Genomic DNA, 18111 nt, shown 5'->3' on the forward strand with positions numbered 1-18111 from the left:
TTTCTGCATGGGAGAGAGAGTAGTCTCAGACACGGGTGTATTAGGGGTGTCAAAAATAATCCATTATAAGATGCATCACGATGCGGACGACGACGTACACGATTCTGCATCGATTCACAAATGTCAAAAATCGATTATTAAAAATAATAATAATATATATATATATATATATTACATTATTAAAATTTTCTGGGAAACGGAAGGTCAAATCTCGATGCCTGTAAAGGACTATATTATTTTTTTCACTCCGACTCGAACGCTGCCACGAGTCTCTACGAGTTACGGTTACTGAGATACGTCCGCCCTGCATGCAGGGCTACAAGAGAGAGACTGCAGACAGAATATAGTGTCAAGCCGTTCGTCGGCTAGCAGCTAGCTTTAGCACTTGCTTATCAAGTGTTGAACGCTCCGGTGGAATGGTGTCCAGCCTGTTATTTTGTGTCCTGTCGCATCATCAAGGTTCTGCTTCTGGCACCATGCATGACATGTATATGATGGATGCCCAGTCAGGTGATAATATGTTTTGACTCATTCTTTATTGCAACTTAACGTGAGTAAAGCTTAACGTCAGTGAAGCTTGTGCTTCTTCTTCTTCTGCACTCTCCGCTTTTACTGTGGCTTTCCTGCATTCTTGGAACCCTGACTGCCACCTGGTGGCTAACTCTTGTAACAGAGGGCAGCATTTGTATTAATAAAATATAATGGAAGTACATGCATTTGTTTATTTTAATTATGGATCATAATACAATGCAACTCCAAATGCACTTTATTTTAAAAGTAGCCACACAGTGAGAAAAAAGAACGTGAGAAAAAATAAATCATGTATTGGGGAAAAAAAGTGATGCATCGATTTAAGATGCATTGAGATGCACCGATAATCGTTTTATAATCGAATCGTAGCCTTCTGAATCGTAATCGAATCATGAGGCCAGTGAAGATTCACAGCCCTTTCTGTTGCCGAGAACCCGCTCGGCGCTCTTCGTCCATTATGAGCTGACACGATGTCCATTCCTCCTCTTAGAGACGAGTCTGCTAGGCTCCAGTCCAGCCTAGTGGCAACAAGCTATAGACGCCACGGCACTGAAGATGACTGAAGCTGTCTCTCTAAAGAGGACTTGTTCCAGGAAATTGATTGGTTCAACTTCTGATGCGACGTCAAAATCTGTATGGAGAGGATGAGTCATCAATGAAAGGTTCTAAGTTACTTCTGCTTTTGATCCACCGTTCGATTTGAGAAGATCCTGCCTGCCCTGGACCACAGGCAGCCTTCTTGCTAGCTCGTTTCAGTGTCTGTGCTCTTCACAGGTTGCGAGTGGCAGAGGGGGTTTGGAGCTGGGACACCAGCACCACCACCTCCACCACCACCTGACTACATTTCCCATCAGCCCCATCAACTCATTGCTTTGACTTATTGTATTCTCATTATATTACATTAATTTCTTACTGATTTGGTCCATGGCCTCAAACATAGTCCTTTGCTCATTGCTGTCACCAGTAGCCACTTGCCTAGTACTCGCCTGCCCTATTGGCGCACGCGGGTGTGTGTATGTGCCCCATTATGATATCATCAGTGTATGTGTGCGCCCACCTATGATGACATCACTGATCAGTCTTGTCACAATGCCTCCTTGTGTGTGTGTGTGTGTGTGTGACATCATTGATCAGTCTTGTCACAATGCCTCCTTGTGTGTCTGTGTGTGTGTGTGTGTGTGTGTGTGCACCCTTGTGACATCACTTTTGACATAATCACTGATGACATCATCACTGATGACATTACATCATTAGCTAATTAGCCTAATTAAAAAATGCAGCTCCGTCAGGTCACCCGCACGGGTGCCCTTTACACTTCCTGAAAGTTTCAGCCCGATCGCACGTAAAACGGCGCTAGCTGTGGCCGAACACAGAACTTGAAACAAAGTCCACACATACTCAATTTTATATATATAGATAGATGGTAATGCAGTTAAATCATAGAGTAGGTTATGGTAGTAAAATAGAAGCAGCCTTAAGTGTACTTACTCTTAATCCGGGGGAGAGAAGCTTGTATGTTAAAGTGATAGCCCTCTCTCCCCCGGCTTAAGCATAATCTTAAACCCGGGCAGACTTTGTATGTTAAAGTGATAGCCCACTGCTGTGTGTTTCTGTGGTCTGTGTTTGACAGGCTAATCTGGCACTGCGTGGATCCCATCAGCAGCTGACTGCTAAATTGAGTTAGCTTGTTAAAGCTAGCCTCGCTGTCTGAAGTGTGACCTGTGGCTGCTCTGGCTCTGTTGGCTAGCCAGCGTTCCACTTTGACTCACCAACACCCATCGGCCATCCACGGCTTGACCACACACAAGTTTGTGTGACAGAGAGATCACAAGTGCAAGTGCAGCTACAGTATAGGTCAGTTTCTACACCTTTGTCCAGACCTAACCCTGAAACACACCCACACACACACACACACACACACACACACACACACACACACGCACACACACACACACGCACGCACACGCACACACACACACACACACACAGTGGCATGGCTGCAGTCCTCTTAACATGTACTGCTTCTGTTGCTATGGCGACCACTCAGCTGCCACTCCAAGCTGCGTAACCATGGAGACACAAGTCTCTGGGTGTCATCCCCTAGAGAGCTCAGTGCTTAGTTACATCACAATAACATATGTGTGTGTGTGTGTGTGTGTGCAATGCATGCTGGTCTTTTTTCTGATGTGAGTCTAACCTGTCTGGGAGGTGTTTGCTTGTGACGTATGGACTCTAGGTGCCAATGTGCATGTGTGTGTTGCACAGGTGAACAGAAGAGCAGATCATTTAGTTTTGTGATGCTTCCCAGGCCTTCCTTTGATATCTTGTCAATGAGGTGTGTGTGTGTGTGTGTGTGTGTGTGTGTGTGTGTGTGTAGCACATATGCATTTGTTGTTGTCCAGGTGACAGGTGTTAGAGCCATATGATTTCCGCAATGCAGAAAAAACTGACGGAATCATGGAATTTGGTAATAAAAATGGAATCAACAGTAAAACATGGAATATTGCAGAATTTTCCATAATTTAGCTGAAATTGATAAAAGTAGGCCTAGTTATTGAAATGAAAAGTAGACCTTGTCATCTACAGTCAATAAATCATTGGGTGTCCTGAAAGCCATCTGAACATTCAACACTCCTTTCAACTCTTTAGGTGACACATTAATCTGAGGATACTGGCTCAATAAAAACATGAGAACTCTCGTAACGTACGGACCTGGATTTAGTGTCCTGACCTGAATCCAGACACACATTAAGAGACCGGAAAACATTGACTCTGCCCATAACTTCTTTGTAATTAGCATTGATCGACATTTTCAGAAATAAGGTACAAGTTGAGTGCAATTTCCCCAGGCTAAAAGGCCATTAAGTGGTGTGACAATCAATATGTAAGTTCATGTTCGGGACATAAATCCATTTACATCAGGCAAGATAGAGAATGTCTCTCTTCGATCAAACAGCCCTGGTATTGCAGTTCGTTTAGCTAATGCAGACGGAGTTATGGACGGATAATTCTACGCATCCTCTCTGCGTGGCTTTGTTAATGCTCTTAGCAGCCCGTCCTAGCTGGCCAAAGAAGCTTTTAAGCTTCTCCTGAAGCATAAACCAGAGTGGCTGCCGGGGCTATTTGTGGATATGGTGAGTAATGAGCACTGTTTGGGCGGATTATTCCTTTAAGGCCTATCAAGTAAACAGGCAAAGAAAATAGGCCCCACATTCTTGAAATCTCCAGTGAAAAACCAGTTAGTCTCTCAGTCTCAATCCCCCTCCTCCAGTATGTGAGGAACTTGGAAGTTATCTAACGTTTTAAGATTTAGGTCACTTTTCATGACCAACAAGATATCACAGTGGCCTCTTCTCTGACGTTTAAGCTGTGCTCACGTTAAGTTGCAATAAAGAACGAGTCAAAACATATCACCTGACTGGGCATCCATCATATACATGTCATGCATGGTGCCAGAAGCAGAACCTTGATGATGCGACAGGACACAAAATAACAGGCTGGACACCATTCCACCGGAGCGTTCGACACTTGATAAGCCAACGTGCTAAAGCTAGCTGCTAGCCGACGAACGGCTTGACACTAGTGGCCCATTTCCACCGCTGGTATCGGCGCGGCCCCGCCCAGCTCGTCTCGCTTTTTTGTCTCATTCCACCGATCAAAAACCTGGACAGCCCGGGTTGAGTCGGGGTTGAGTCGTGCTAGTTTTGGTCCCTGCTTTGTTGAGGTTCCAGCGCTGTGGACCCGGTACCATACGGTGACGTGAAAACACTGCAGACGACTGATTGGTCAGGCAGAATCGTGTTTACTGTCTACTGTCAATGCTGGATAGCAGTTTAGTGGGGCTTACCCTCTCTTCTATTATGTTATTTCCATCAGTCTTTTGTGTTGCTGCCTTCGGCTCTGGTGAAATAAAATCGATCTCCTTGCTCAGCTTTAACATGACGGTGGTTTTCAATTGTTTTGAGAGAGAAAAAGTCCCCTCCTGGGAAAGCCCTTTGTAGTTGTGTGTGTAACGTCGGCTCCGCTAGGCCGGAGGCGGGGGTTTAGCGAAGCCGCGGTCTTGCCTGGTGAGTTGCCACCGGGGTAGAGGCTTCGCTTCTCCACGTAGTGTACTCCCGTCCCCCGCGCAGTGCATGCATGTGAGTTTGAGTAACAACAAAGTGATATCCATTCTCCTAGCCGATTGTCACATTTGCCCATGTACACTGTAGGTCATTTAGAGGCACCAGTATTTCATAACCAGTTTAAAAGTTCCGTGTATGGATTTAATTTTAACGTTATACGTTATAGCCTACTTCGGCTATGGGCGGAGGACAGATAAGCGGTCGCTATGACGACCAGGTGTGGGCGGAGGCGAGTAAACTTGCTTTGGAAACAGAGTCTATAAGTAGAGACGAGTAAGACCAGGTTGAGTAGAGCTGTACTGTGCTGTTATATGTGGTGGAAATGAGCCATAGGCTACTCTGTCTGCAGTCTCTCTCTTGTAGCCCTGCATGCAGGGGGGACGTATCTCCGCGATTTGACCTTCGGTTTCCCAGAAAATGTAAATAACGTAATTTTTATTTTTGTATTTTTTGTATTTCTTTAATGATCGATTTTTGACATTTGTGAATCGATGCAGAATCGTGCACGTCCGCATCGCGATGCATCTTATAATCGATTATTTTTGACACCCCTAGTACAGTTCAAGTCATCAATCAGTCCATAAAATACCTCATGTTTTAGCTTGAATTACAATAGCAGGTAGGCCTACTACTTACGGTTTATAACATAAGAAACTACAACATGTGCTCAGTGGAGCACAGACCTCCTCCATGTGTGACAACCACCTTTTGGTGATATGTCACCAAAAAAACCACGGCGCCTTTTGGCAAATTGACATGAGAAGGTGATCAGTTGTTCCTTGGCCCATAACTAACCTTCATACCAAGTTTTGTGCAAATCCATGCGCCAACCTTTTGAGATATTCTGCTAACAGACAGACGGACGGACACAGACACAGGTGAAAACATGACCTGCTTGGCAGAGGTAATGAAGTTGTAATGAAGTTAAAACAATATTTCTTATGATGGAGGGGTTTTAGGCTAGGGTACTTGGTTTCCTCAATATGGCAAATTAGGCTAGATTTAAGACAGCGATTCATTGTTACTGATGCCTGCAATCAGTCAAACTATTCTGTTAAAATCCACCGTCTGTCCCTTCTTTCTTCTCCCGCTGTGTCTGTCTTTGTCCCGCTCGCTCTCTCTCTCCTCCAGTCAGCAGTGGAGGTGTCTCAAGGGGCGGAGCCATGGGGGCGTTCCTGGACAAGCCCAAAACGGAGAAGTACAACTGGCACGGCGAGGGCAACGGCCTGCGCTACGGCCTGAGCTCCATGCAGGGCTGGAGGGTGGAGATGGAGGACGCCCACACGGCCGTGGTGGGGCTTCCCGCTCCGGGTCTAGCGGACTGGTCCTTTTTCGCCGTGTACGACGGTCACGCCGGCTCCAGGGTGGCCAACTATGCCTCCAAGCACCTCCTGGAGCACATCATCGGCTGCAGCCTGGGGGCCACGGGGACGCAAAGCCTGCAGGGCTCCTCCTCCCAGCCCGGTTCGGACGGCTCCGGCAGCGGCCCCCCGGCCCCGGTTCTGCTGCCCACCGTGGACGCGATGAAAGCCGGGATCCGGACGGGCTTCCTGAAGATCGACGAGCACATGCGCAGTTTCTCGGACCTGCGCAACGGCATGGACCGCAGCGGCTCGACGGCGGTGGGCGTCCTGCTGTCGCCCGAGCACCTCTTCTTCATCAACTGCGGCGACTCGCGCGCCGTGCTGTACCGCAACTCTCACGTCTGCTTCTCCACGCTGGACCACAAGCCCTGCAACCCGCGCGAGAAGGAGCGCATCCAGAACGCCGGCGGCTCGGTGATGATCCAGCGGGTGAACGGCTCGCTGGCCGTGTCGAGGGCCCTGGGGGACTACGACTACAAGTGCGTGGACGGGAAGGGCCCCACGGAGCAGCTGGTCAGCCCCGAGCCGGAGGTGTTTGAGATGGTCCGGGCCCCGGAGCAGGACCAGTTTGTGGTCCTGGCGTGCGACGGCATCTGGGACGTCATGTCCAACGAGGAGCTGTGCGAGTTCGTCAGGTCCAGGCTGGAGGTCTGCGACGACCTGGAGAGGGTCTGCAACGAAGTGGTGGACACCTGCCTGCACAAGGTATGTGTAGATGTGTTGTTTAGAAGAGCAGGATATTTTATGCGCCTGCTTTTTTCCTGTGTCACTTTCCTCTGCGTCACTGATTGGACTGTCAATCTCTCCACCCCTCTCCTCCTGGTTCTTTCTCCACCCCTCTCCTCCTGGTTCTCTCTCCTCCTGGTTCTCCTCCTGGTTCTCTCTCCACCCCTCTCCTCCTGGTTCTCTCTCCACCCCTCTCCTCCTGGTTCTCTCTCCACCCCTCTCCTCCTGGTTCTCTCTCCACCCCTCTCCTCCTGGTTCTCCTCCTGGTTCTCTCTCCTCCTGGTTCTCTCTCCACCCCTCTCCTCCTGGTTCTCCTCCTGGTTCTCTCTCCACCCCTCTCCTCCTGGTTCTCCTCCTGGTTCTCTCTCCTCCTGGTTCTCTCTCCTCCTGGTTCTCTCTCCACCCCTCTCCTCCTGGTTCTCCTCCTGGTTCTCTCTCCTCCTGGTTCTCTCTCCTCCTGGTTCTCTCTCCTCCTGGTTCTCTCTCCTCCTGGTTCTCTCTCCTCCCCTCTCCTCCTCCCTCCATCTTAGGGGAGTCGGGACAACATGAGTGTTGTGTTGGTGTGTTTGCCCAGCGCTCCCAAAGTGTCAGAGGAAGCTGTGAGGAAAGACGCTGAGCTCAACAAATACCTGGAGTCTCGAGTCGAAGGTGAGAATGGATGGATGGAAAAAAGAACTGAGGTTTATGTGCAAATATTATGTTCTAGCTCAACATTTAGAAACGTAGTGGACTATTTCAAACATGTTATCCTCCAGTTTTCATAAAAATGGCTTTGTAGTACTCACTGAATCCAAGTCTCCAACTATAAATAATTAATTGTATCCCAATCCCAAAGTGATATTAAATCATTGAATCACATAATGTTGTCCATGTTGACTGAGGGATGATATTTTTATTTTTATGATAGAAATGAAACGTGTTATTGAAAACAACATATTACCTTGAAAATGGAGGATCACTTTTCTCATGTCAGAAACCTTTAAACCGGTTTTTGAGAGAGCTGAAGGTTTACCAGCTCATTAACCCATTGATACCTGATGCAGCATTTGCGTGTATATCCCTCATTTGTGTGCGTATCCCTTTAAGACCGCGAACCGCGTTAACGCGGTTCGCGGTCTTAAAGGGATACACACACAAATGCTGCATCAGGTATCAATGGGTTAATGCCTCAACAAGCTTCATGAATCTATGGTCTACTACACTATGAAACCCATTTAGAACCTTCAAGAACACATGGTTATCAGACTTAAAAAACTAGTTTCTTTCTTCTTAGTTCCTGCAAAAGTTATTTCTTGGAGACACAGCATTTTTACCCCCAACAGAAGCCATGTATCATATCTCTGTAAGTAGGTTTGCTCCACCGACCACTCTGTTGTCTAACTGCCAGCCAAGCTGAAGAATGACACAGTCCTGACCTGCTTTTCCATCCCAGCGAGCATTCCTCCTCTCCTCTCCTCTCCTCTCCTCTCCTCTCCTCTCCTCTCCTCTCCTCTCCTCTCCTCTCCTCTCCTCTCCTGTCCTCCGCTCCTCTCCTCTCCTCTCCTGCCCTCTCCTCTCCTCTCCTCTCCTCCTCTCCTGCCCTCTCCTCTCCTCTCCTCTCCTCTCCTCTCCTCTCCTCGCCCATCTTTCTCTCCCTCGCTCAAACATTCCCCATCTTCTCCGGATGGTTTCTCTGCCCCCCTCCTCTCTCTCTCTCTCTCTCTCTCTCTCTCTCTCTCTCTCTCTCTCTCTCTCTCTCTCTTACTTCATGTCATGTTTCCTCTCAGGATGAATGAGGTTCTGGTGAACATGGTGCATCTTTCCTGCACTCTTAGTTGCTCATGTCTCTCTCGTCTGGCTGCTCTTAGCCAGTCTAACAACAGGCTTGTTTAGCTGTTTCAGATTGGCTCTGAAAAGAGAAATCTCAGAAGTCTCTCACCACCCTGAGGCCGAGGATCTCCACACTGCTCTTATGAGCAGCCACTCAAATAAGCCTGTGACCCTTTTGGTCTTGACCCCATGATGATGGTATGAAAAACCAGGGTGTCACATTTGGAGGAAAGGTTGTAACGCTCAGTGTGTGACTCTGTAGCACAGGTGGCAAAACAATAGAGCCAAAGTGAACGTCACTTCCTGCTTCAGCACTGTACCAGAGATTTTCATCCGCCATTTATTTTCCCATAGACATTTAGTCAAATGCGTATAAAAAATAGTTTTACTTGTTCAAACCAAACGGTTCAGATATATTTAGAAACGGGAGAGACCGCATAACATTTCGCTGGGACCAAAACGTAAAAAAAATCGGATTTAAAGAAAATATTTTTTCGGTGTCGTTTTTTTAAGTTTTGGTCCGAGTGAAATGTTCTATGGTCTCTCCCGATTCTGAATATAGCCGAACCGTTTGGTTTGACCGAGTAAAACTATTTTTATAAGCATTTTACGAAATGTCTATGGGAAAATAAATGGCGGTACAGTGCTGAAGCAGGAAGTAGGCAGTCACTTTGCCTCTCTATAAACTAACACTGGAGTAAGTTAATAATGTGAAGTGAATCATGTTGACTGAATGAATGGTGAAGGGAGTCCAAAGTGGATCCAGCTAAGATGCAGCTAAGATGTGTGGATGTTCAGGCCAGGTGAAATGCATGCTGGGAGGAAGCAGGGTGATGTTTGTCCCCAGGAGCTGTGAGGCTGTCTACCACTGCTAGATAGAAAGAAAGAGGGAATAAAGAGAGAGAGAGAGAGAGAGAGAGAGAGAGAGGGGGGGGAGAGGGGGAGAGAGGAATGCTCTGGCTGAACATTGAACTGGCCTCATGCCACACTCAAACTAGGCTGCAGGCCTCTGTCTCTCTGTCACCATCTGTGTGTGTGTGTGTGTGTGTGTGTGTGTGTGTGTCTCTCTCTCAAGTCAACTTGTATGGTTTCCATCTTCCCTTCCTGCTCCTCATTTGTCACATTTTTGTCCCCGCCCCCACTCTGCTCTCCCTTTCTCTTCCCCCCCCTTTCCTTCTGATCTGGGTTATTACCACATGGGTTATTACCACATGGGTTATTACCACATGGGTTAATACCACATGGGTTAATACTAGGGGTGTCAAAAATAATCGATTATAAGATGCATCGCGATGCGGACGTGCACGATTCTGCATCGATTCACAAATGTCAAAAATCGATTATAAAAAATAAATAAATGAATAAATAAAAATGTATTATTACATTGTTTACATTTTCTGGGAAACGGAAGGTCAAATCACAATGCCTCTAAAAGACTATTATGTATTTTTTTCACCCCGAATCGAACGCTGCCACCCACTCTACGAGTGACGGTTGCGGAGATACGTCCGCCCTGCAGGGCTACAAGAGAGAGACTGCAGACAGAGTAGCGTTAGTGTCAAGTCGTTCGTCGGCTAGCAGCTAGCTTTAGCACTTGCTTATCAAGTGTTGAACGCTCCGGTGGAATGGTGTCCAGCCTGTTATTTTGTGTCCTGTCGCATCATCAAGGTTCTGCTTCTGGCACCATGCATGACATGTATATGATGGATGCCCAGTCAGGTGATATTCGTTCTTTATTGCAACTTAATGTGAGTAAAGCTTAACGTCAGTGAAGCTTGTGCTTCTTCTTCTTCTGCACTCTCCGCTATTACTGTGGCTTTCCTGCATTCTTGGAACCCTGACTGCCACCTGGTGGCTAACTCTTGTAACAGAGGGCAGCATTTGTATGAATAAAATATAATGGAAGTACATGCATTTGTTTATTTTAATTATGGATCATAATACAATGCAACTCCAAATGCACTTTATTTTAAAAGTAGCCACACAGTGAGAAAAAAGAAAGTGAGAAAAAATCAATCATGTATTGGGGAAAAAAAGTGATACATCGATTTAAGATGCATCGAGATGCATCGATAATCGTTTTAGAATCAAATCGTAGCCTTCTGAATCGTAATCGAATCGTGAGGCCAGTGGAGATTCACAGCCCTAGTTAATACCACATAGGTTATTACCGCATGGGTTATTACCACATGGGTTAATACCACATGAGTTATTACCACATGGGTTAATACCACATGAGTTATTACCACATGGGTTACCACATGGGTTAATACCGGCTTGTCTACCATGTTTTGTGTGTTTCAGAGATGATGTCTCGGTCAGCAGAGGAGGGGGTTCCAGACCTGGTGACGGTGATGAGGATCCTGTCCACCGAGGGCATCCCCAATCTTCCACCAGGGGGCGGCCTTGCCAGCAAGTAAGCCGCTCAGAGATGCACAATGGTGTCTAGGCGTGAAAAACACAGTAGTTTTTTCTTTTTTTTCTACGGATGCAGCGATCGGAATCGGAGAGTTTTCAGCCTAAAGGTCCTTACACATCAAGAGCGATGCGAATATACGGCACGAAATTGCGATGCGAGTTTTGTCCCACCTGTCAATCACAGCCACAGATGTGTACACGTCAGAAGCGAATTTCTGAAAAATCGACCGTGGTTCGAAAAAAATAAACACCGCAATAACGCTCAGCGAAACTTCGCCGTTGGTATGCACGGTTGCATTGACTGATATAGGTTCGGTAAATTTTATTGACGTGCAAATTAATCGCACGGAAAAAACGCTCCCGATGTGTCAGGACCTTAAATATGAGATTGGAGAATTCCAATTTATGCTTCATATGCGCCGATTGCAAAAACCGATGGATCACGCAAACTAAGCATGTGAGCCATTTCTAGGCGGAATTGTGGTCAATGGTCGCATGCAAACACAGTGTGGTGAACGGCACTGCACAGCGGACACGCGCACGGACCGCTGCGGACAGCATGGATGTGGGCCACACACAGCGGTGAAGTTACTTTTAGGTTGGACGTCAGAGTAGCCCACTGTCTGTATTTGCCTTATTGTCGTGAATGTGTGTTTTGTTTTCATTCAGCCGGTGTCCCGGTTTGGCAGAGTTTGTCACGTTTAAGCACCGCGAATGGCCCGAAGGTCCAAACACCGCCCGGCCGGGAAACGAAAGGCCATCGCATCAAGCGACACCTCACTAACGCCCGGGACCCACATCTGCATGAGCGCGCGCAGTTCCCAGCAAAAATACTACTACTACTAATGCATAAGTGTCATTACTACTGCACTACTGCCATTACTACTGCACTACTGCCATTACTACTGCACTACTACTGCACTACTGCCATAGTGACATTTCATTAACTGGTCCGACATCAGTATTAGTCAATGTGATCCCATGATGGTAGTGATGATGGTACTGCCAAGCTGTAGTTTTCAGGGTTTTTTCAGTTCTTACTTGCATAGTCTAGGTCCAGAGCTCATCACCTTCTTCCTGCCTGTGTGTTCCCCCTGCAGACGCAGTGTTATCGAAGCAGTATACCAGCGTCTGAACCCCCACAGGGAAGAGGACGGGGTGAGTACTGATACACCTGATGCATCTCTACATAGAGAAAGAGCGTCGTCCATCTGACACCATTTTCATCAACACTTTAATATACGAATCATGTGCTTTTGTTTCCGAGGCTACGAAAGAGATCTAAGGCCATCTTCAGACTAGGAGGCCAAATCTGATTTGTGAACTTTAGTGACCTATTAATGACTTTATCCAGATTGGTTTTATGACTCTGGATGCTCCAAGTCTGATTTGTGTCACTTGTCCCAAACCACATATGGAGGTAGTTTCAGATCCACCAAATCTGATTTGAACGTCACTCGCAACTCGTCATCAAATGCTCCTGCGCAGGAAAACCACGTCACCAACGTACGTATTTACTGGCGCCCACGTCGTTACCATAGCAACCCATGCATATAGGCTGTTTAGGTCTGGACACACAGATCCGACTTTGTGGCAGTGCGGACACACTCCCAAATCATTTTTATCAGCAAATCAGATTTGCCTGTAATGTGAACATGGCCTAAGAAATCAACTGTCTCGTTGGCTAACTTTATCCCTCACACACACACACACACACACACACACACACACACACGCACACACACACACACACCCTCACACACACACACACACACACACACACACACACACACACACACACACACACAGACACACCCTCCTCCTCCTCCCCCCGCGGGTGTTGATTTCCACCTGAAGCCATTGGAGGTGACGTGTTGAGAAGGACTTTCAGAGATTGCTTTGAACCTGCTCCCTCCTGATAAACAGCTTGACTGTTCTCTGTGCATGGAGCATGCGGCACAACCTGCCAGCCACCCCTCATCATGTGTGCATGACAGACAGCACACAGCTTTGTCTCAGGCATTACTAGTGGAACGGAGAAGTTTTCCTACTCCAGCAGGTCCATGGGGCTGCAAGTGAAAAGCATTCTCTCCTAATTGTAGAAAATGTGACTTAGTTCATTTTAATTTCACCTCAGACAAGATTTGCTTTCAAGTCTGACATTGACCTAGATTTGCTAGAAAGATGAGCAACATTTCAGGGCGCTGCTTGATGACATCACTAGGGTGGCAGTACAGTACAGTAGTAAGGATTTAGAATGAATTAAAACAACCACAGTCCAAGGCAGAAACGCAATTCAAATTCAAAATATTGAATACCAACACTTAACTAGCCTGTGATCCATTTATTGTTTTTATCTTTATACTAATATCCATATTTGATTGTTGATTTGCATGCAAATAGACACCCCCCCGCACTATGCATCTCTAGTGTAGATGGGTAGTTTGTTTAGAAGCAGGCCAAACAGATGCACTGCCTTGATTCAGCCTGTTGGGGAAATTTTAAGCCAGATTTGTTAATTAGGACAACAGACACACTGTTCCTGTCATGTCTTTATGGCACCTATTGGGCCCAGTCCCCACTACACACATGCGTGCACACACACACACACGCACACACACACACACACACGCACACACACTCTCGCGCGCACGCACGCGCGCACACACACTCGCACGCACACACACACACACACACACACACACACACACACACACACACACACACACACACACACACACACACGCTGATAAGGGTTATGTAGATTTGTCTAACTGTGTGTTCACCCTCTGATTAACGCAGCCCTCCTGTTTCATTTGGTAAGTGACATATATAACTGTTACACCCCTCCCCCTTTTTCCAACCCCTCATCTACATGTTTACACACACACACACACACACACACACACACACACACACACACACACACACACACACACACACACACACACACACACACACACAGGCATGTCAGTGACCACCTGCTGCACATACTCCCCCTCTCACCCCTTCATCAGCCTCTGATCTAGTCTCTGTAGCATGCGGAGCTCCACTTACAGTGGACAAAGGGCTCCTCGATAAATCCATTTTGAATCGTAATCGAATTAATTAGTTAGGACGATGTTAAAAAAAATGAAAATCGTAAAATCGATTTACACTTTAACTAGGGTAAATACTAGGGATGGGCATTTTAAGCAATTTAAATACTCGAGTACTCTCCTTCTATTATGAACGAGTGCTCGAGTACTCGCGCGGGGGGGGGCGCGGGCTGTGTGATTACTATGGTAATGACTGAGCAGGGGTAATCTGCTGGGTATGGGGCTGTTCACACATTACGTTTGCATTTTTGCATGGAAAAAGCGCTACCTGGAGCATTTTTTGTCAGGAGAGGGACTGACTGACTGTGATATTAGGTGACGCTAAGCTAACATCTAAAGCCTACCTCAGACAGTATCTCCGATGGTTGGATGGATGGCATTGCATTAGCTCTTTGGAGCAGACACGTTGTGAAACAAGCGAAGGCATTTCCAATACATGTCCATTGTCCAGCAATGTCAGGTTATTGTCCAGTATCATCCATTTTACTTTATGATCACTGTTACACTAACGTAAATCCACGGATTACAAGGTCCGGTGTTCTGCCAAAAAGTGAAAACTGGCCAGTGTGATTAACGTTACAGCTACAGCTGAACAGTGATCACCATGAAGCGATTGTCTCCCAAAAAGTCATTCCTTCTCCACATTTAACGTTATGGGAAACGACAGTGTAGTCAGTAAACTAGTGCAAAGTTTTGAATTAGTTTTATCGGGCGTGCGCTATGAAGAAGCGTGCGTCTCATGCGGGAGAATATCTGCAGCCACCATTTTCGGGATGAGCTGGAAAACTTCTGGTTAAAACTTTCAAAAATAATGTTACTTAAACAAAAGTAAAACGCTTATTGATGCACGTTGGAGGAGAAAAGGTATTTCAACGAATGAAGCAGCAAACCTTGTATCAAAATACTCGTGATGTTATATGGCGTGAAACTGTGACTGTAACGCATTAATCAAAATAAATAAGGTTACGTTACAATAAGCGTTTTAGTTTGAAAGCAACAAAGCGGATGACGTACTTGTACATTCTGGCTGACTTGACGCCCGTGCAGTTCATGCTGCCAGATCCACATGACGATGCGTGCATAGATCTTCTAGACTAGACCATTTTTAAAGGGGTGGGGGGTGGCGCGAGTACCCGAACAGCAGAAACGTTACTCGAGTACTGACGTTATGAACGAGTGCTCGAGTACCCGAGTACTCGTGCCCATCCCTAGTAATTATCTTACGGCGGGGCGGCTCTCTCTCATGTACGCATGCTGCTACTCGTCCCTTCTCCCCGCTGTAAAGTCTCTCTGGAGGCTGTGACTACTGGCTACTAAAGACAGCAGCGCAATGGACTTATTTCAACACCTCCGACCAAAAAGCACAGAGTGAGCACTGAGCAGCGTGTTGCACTGCGGGCTGTAGCCTACAAGATAACGATGGCCACAACACACACGCGCGCGCGCAGACACACACACACACACGCGCGCGCACGAACACAGACGTTATCACCGGACAATGAAATGTTGCCTTTATAGTTCACATAACAAAACAACACGTGAGGCCAGCGAGTACTGATAGATTCTGCTTCTGCTGCTACATGGCTGTAAGTTACCAGCCTCAGCTGACTCACCCTGTGTGTCTGAATTTCCCCCTAACTGCTATCGCAGTTCCCCGCATACCTGTTGTGACTTTGTGTTATTCTAGTACAGATATAACTCCGAGCACGGGTGGTCGCTTAGACACTGCTAATATAATTATGTCACGGAGGCACACGCTACACCGAGTGCTCGATCAAATCCACCAGTGTCAAGTAGGGGTGTCACGATACACTCAGTTCACGATACGATACGTATCACGATACTGGGTTCACGATAACGATACGATACGATACGATTTTAACAATATTTTTTTAAACTTGAATAATGACAATATATGACTGGAAAAGTAGTATTTTATTTGAAATGCACAAATACAAAACATGCTGTTGTGGGAAATTGTTATTACAATAACAACTAGAAAAAACATGAGATTGGAGATAAGGCTTATCTTGAAATAGAATGAGTTACACCGTCACTTAGATTTACTTTGAACTAAAAGGTTTCTCAGCAGTATAAATTCTCATTATGCATCTTCATTTTTTCTTCAAACTCAAACAACAAGACTTTTCTTAATCTATTTTTTATGCATCTTCAGTTTTTCCTGTCAAGTAAACAGTTTTGCCAGAAACTCAATTGAATGGTTTCTCTCCTGTATAACTTCTCATGTGTCTCTTCAGAGACTTGTTCAACTGAACTACTTTCCAGACATTGAACTTCAACAAACAAAGACGTTTCTTAGTCTATTTTTTAAAGAAAAAAAAAAAAAAAAAAAAAAAAAAAAAATCGATATGAGATTTCATCTCAACGATACATATCGTGACGTTTTACTATCGCGAAATTTCGTGGGACGATATATTGTGACACCCCTAGTGTCAAGTGACTGCAGGTTAGCAGGCAACAGTCAGGAAGTTAGGCATAGCAGCGGCAAGCTAAGACAGGAAGTTGGGTTGTTCTGCCTTCAGAGTAAAAGCGTAAATTGTCACTTATGACAACAAATGTTTAGAGAAGAATAATAGTATAAAAAAATCGATCGAGACATGGCTGCTCTGTGTGCAGACATGGCTGCCGAGGTTCGACGAGGACGAGTGCTCGTTCTTCCTGGTTCCTCTCTTGTCTGTCTCTCTCTCACTCCACTCACTCTCACAGACCGCTAAACACACGCATGCACCGCTGTCTCTCACTCTCTCACTCACTCTCTCACTCTTCTCCCCTCGACTGCACGCCAGCGATGTCGCACTCTTTGTCACTCTGTTCTCTGCCTCACTCCCTGCAGTCAAACCGAGGCCTTGGACTTGTTGTGTTGGTCGTAGTGTCGCAGAGAGAGAGAGAGAGCGCCCACCCACCCGCCCCCCTTCTTAACATTCTGTTTGGTTGTGTTTCTAGGAAAACCTGGCCTTGAATTCCAGATCGGGAGGGAAAGTCACTGACTGTACTGATTGTACTTCTATGTTTGATAACGGCATGCCCTTCTTTTTTCTCTCACCCTGTCCCCCCCCCTCGTCCTCTCTGTTTTCCTTCTCTTCTCTTCATCTTTTTCTCCTCCTCCCTCTCTCTTCCTCCTCCTTTGCCATATTCTACTACTTCCGCCTCCCCTCCGTGTTTCTCCCCTCACACTCTCTCTTCCCCTCTCTTACTGGCTTTCCTCATGCAGAATGGAGCTGAATTTGAGGACCCCTGGTAGCTGTCCAGCACAACTGCCTGATCCAAAAACAGGACCACTTTTCCACAAAAGATCACATCTGTATTCAGCTTTTGATTTCTTCTGGCGTCCCCCCCCCATCCCCCCCCTCCTCCTTTCTCCAACACTGAGAGATCAATCGGAGCAGGAATACTGGTTCAAATAATAATCATAATCATAATAACTCCCAATCCAGAGGATTGCAAAACGGATTTTGTTGGTTCTTTTATAAAAAACAAAAAACACCCCCCAAACAAACGAAACAAAGCAACAAAAAAAAGAACAATGGCAACGATAGTATGAAAGCAGAATAGCATAATAACATAATTATATATGAAGAGAAGCAGAGGAGGACCGCTTTTCTTTGCCCCTCGGTTTTCTTGCCTTTTTTTGTGGTGGTTGTTTTTGTGGTGGACTGGTGGAGACCCGGGAGCAGGCCTGGTGTGGACGCTGTGGGGACACAGGGACTCTGTGACACCCTCTGGTGTGGACACTGTGACACCCTCTGGTGTGGACGCTGTGACACCCTCTGGTGTGGACGCTGTGGGACACAGGGACTCTGTGACACCCTCTGGTGTGGACGCTGTGGGGACACAGGGACTCTGTGACACCCTCTGGTGTGGACGCTGTGACACTCTGGTGTGGACACTGTGGGACACTGACTCTGTGACACCCTCTGGTGTGGACGCTGTGGGACACAGGGACTCTGTGACACCTTCTGGTGTGGACGCTGTGGGACACAGTGACTCTGTGACACCCTCTGGTGTGGACGCTGTGGGACA

The 18111-nt window shown here is 46.6% G+C and overlaps 1 protein-coding gene across 1 annotated transcript in view; it reads left to right on the forward strand.

The window, feature by feature from the left end:
• ppm1ba (protein phosphatase, Mg2+/Mn2+ dependent, 1Ba) overlaps positions 1–17439 on the forward strand; it is a 19605-nt gene extending 2166 nt beyond the window's left edge. Inside the window, exons 2-6 of the mRNA XM_083658688.1 lie at positions 5787–6724; positions 7276–7393; positions 10859–10970; positions 12073–12130; positions 17303–17439. Of these exons, the coding sequence (XP_083514814.1) occupies positions 5819–6724; positions 7276–7393; positions 10859–10970; positions 12073–12130; positions 17303–17332 (1224 nt within the window). The 5' untranslated portion in view covers positions 5787–5818 and the 3' untranslated portion in view covers positions 17333–17439. The remainder of the gene's footprint in view (positions 1–5786; positions 6725–7275; positions 7394–10858; positions 10971–12072; positions 12131–17302) is intronic.
• Positions 17440–18111: the final 672 nt, after the last annotated feature.

The sequence above is a fragment of the Poromitra crassiceps genome, assembly GCF_964638095.1.
Source record: "Poromitra crassiceps genome assembly, chromosome: 22".
Taxonomy (NCBI): domain Eukaryota; kingdom Metazoa; phylum Chordata; class Actinopteri; order Beryciformes; family Melamphaidae; genus Poromitra; species Poromitra crassiceps.